Source organism: Chinchilla lanigera, unplaced genomic scaffold, assembly GCF_000276665.1.
Source record: "Chinchilla lanigera isolate Chin_1 unplaced genomic scaffold, ChiLan1.0 scaffold00057, whole genome shotgun sequence".
In the NCBI taxonomy this organism is placed as follows: domain Eukaryota; kingdom Metazoa; phylum Chordata; class Mammalia; order Rodentia; family Chinchillidae; genus Chinchilla; species Chinchilla lanigera.
The window spans coordinates 176,688-179,352 of record NW_004955458.1 but is presented as its reverse complement, the minus strand read 5'-3'; the positions used below and the strand labels follow the sequence as shown (position 1 = coordinate 179,352).

At 53.4% G+C, this 2,665-nt stretch overlaps 1 protein-coding gene across 1 annotated transcript in view; it reads left to right on the top strand.

Moving 5' to 3' along the window:
• Krt8 (keratin 8, type II) overlaps nt 1–399 on the top strand; it is a gene marked incomplete in the record, with an annotated part of 11,357 nt that extends 10,958 nt beyond the window's left edge. Inside the window, 1 exon segment of the mRNA XM_005397487.2 lies at nt 1–399. Coding sequence (XP_005397544.2) covers nt 1–161 — 161 coding nt within the window.
• Nucleotides 400–2,665: the final 2,266 nt, after the last annotated feature.

Here is a 2,665-nt window from a genome sequence, read left to right as displayed (position 1 = left end):
CAGGAGTGGTGAGCTCACCGTATGGGGGCCTCACAAGCCCTGGCTTTGGGACCCTCCAAAGCCCTGGCTTCACCCGCACCAAGTCTGCCGTGGTCGTGAAGAAGATCGAGACCCGTGATGGGAAGCTGGTGTCTGAGACCTCTGATGTCCTACCCAAGTGAATGGGCCACAGCAGCCTCTCCCAGCCCATACCCCGCCTGTAGCTGCCCCAGAGCCTGTGGGGGAGACAGCTGCACATGGGAGCATTGGGAACAAGAGACCCACCTGAGGCTCAGCCCTAGTCCTCAGCCCACCCTTGCGGGGAATCTACTGCCTGGGGTACCCCTTCTTGCCCATGCCCTTCACCAAAAACCAATTGAATTGTTTTTTCCAAAATAAAGCCTGGTTTTGCCACCTGAACTGATGAATGTGCGTTTCCTGTCCTCAGGGGTAGGAGGGGAGTAGGCAGGAGACCTCTTTCCAGATTTAGAAGCTGGGAAAGGCTCAGGAAGCAGGGGCCGGGGCAGGAAGTCTGGCCTCATCCAGGCTGTTGCCAAAGGGATTCCTTTGTGCAAAGCAGCTGGTGCCCTGGTTGTGGCGGTCTATACTTGTGTAACGGTCTGTCTCCTGTGCAGGGCACCCCAGGGTTTACAGCGGCTCTCGATACCCATGTCATTTGATGCACGAGGTGGGCGGAGTAGGTCTTGGACGGCCTTATCAGGGAGAGTTTAGTTCGCTTCCCCGCAGACCTCAGCATCAGGACTGCTTGCAGATAAGGAGAGCCTGGCTCGGACAAGCCAAGTCACTGGCTCACCTAGAAAGTGGCTGATCTGGGACGGAAGCCAAGACTCGGTTCTCCAGGCTGTATTCCTTGTTGGCCGGGCAGAGGCCTCTTGTGGCCAGAGATGTCTATTTACCACCTTTGCCCTCAGCAGCTGAGCAGCCCTGGTTTTCCCATGCTCTCGGAGGTCCAGAGGCCTTTTCTCAGTGGTTGAGTGTCTGTATGCCTGAGATTTCTAGAAGCCCAATAGCACTGTGCAGGCTTGGAGCCGATGCGTGCGGTGCGTGCTTCCCTGGCCCCCTCACAGTGTATCCACCCTGATTACGTCTCCCCACCCTTTCCCAGCCTTCTCCAAGCTGTGTGTGACACACGGGGCGTGTGCACACCCTGTGTTTGCATGTGGAGGTGGACTGTGTGCAGATGGGTGTGTGTGGGTTCTTGAAATGCAAAGGGGGTTGCATAGCTCTTGAAACAATCTCCACGATTTGGAGCGGGAGCGGTTTGGACGTTGGGGTGGAGCATGCTCCTCAGTACTCCTGCACCTCCCTACGGAGCGCACAATGACTGGGGAAGGGCTGGCCTGGGGAGCTCACGCCCGGCCCTGCTCTGGGTTCTGGGTTCCTGCTGCAGGGCTGCCCTGCCCCCTCCCTCACTAGCCCCCGCCTTGAAGCTGGGCTGGCACACAGGCTGGGCGTGCTCCCTCCCCACCCAGTCCAGGGCTCTGCACATTGTCACAATAAAGGACTTCACCCAGCAGTGATAAAAGCACCAGTACCCAGAGCAGTGGCTCTTAACTATTTTGGCAATGGCCCACGGTAAATTCACTGTTAGCACAACCTACAAACACACATATGAAACGAGCTCCATAAAACACTGCAACCGCTTGCCCTCTGTGGGTGGGAGCCCTCCCTTAGTGGATGCTGGGGTCAGGAGGGTGGTGTTGGAGCCAGGGCAGTCCCCACCCCTGGCTCCCTGGGACCCCACTTGGTATGTTTTATCTGACTCCACCCCTTGGCTGCCAGAGTCCTCTGGGCATTTCCTCACGCTGGTGTTCCAGGAGGGAAAGGCTGGGTGGCCCCTGGGGAGAATTTCTTTTCCTTTTCCCGTTCATGTTCTACCAGATTCTTGGGCACCTTCCAGGGACCAAGGGCACCCAGCATTCAGTGGTCATCATCCCCATTATCTGTAGGGATTGAAATGAAGATGAGAGCTGCAGATCCAGCTACTGGGTAGAATGAAAGCTACTCCTTTCCTTCCTCCCTGCTTCCCACTCCTCTTCTTCCTTTCTCTCTCCTTCCCTCCTTCTCTCTCTCTCTTTCTCTCTCTCTCTCTCTCTCTCTCTCTCTCTCTTCCCTCTCTCTCTTTTTTGTGGTACTGGGGATTGAACCCAGGGTCGTCTCACTGAATTACATTCTCGCCACATGCTGATTTTTACTTTGAGGCTGGGTCTCGCTACATTGCTAAACTGCCCAAGCTAGGCTTGAACTTGTAATCTTCCTGCCTCAGCTTTGCAGAGTGCTGGGATTACAGGCATGTGGCACTATGCCTGGTCCATTTCTTAAATATAATTGGTCTTGAATATTTGTGGCTTCTACATCTGTGGATTCAAGCAGAAATATTTCAGAAAATATTACAGAAAAGAATTGCTGCATATTGAACACATACATTTTTTTTCTTAAAAAATAGAGCCCAATGCTATTAACATAGCTTTTATATTGTATTAGATATTATAAGTAAATCAATCTGCCAGGTGTGGTGGTACATGCCTGGAATCCCAGCACTTGGGAGGCTGAGGCAGGAGGATCATTGTGAGTTGGAGACCAGCCTGGGCTACAAAGTGAGCTCAAGGCAAGCCTGTTTTTTTTTTTTTTTTTGGTTTTTCTCTGGTACCAGGAACCGAACTCA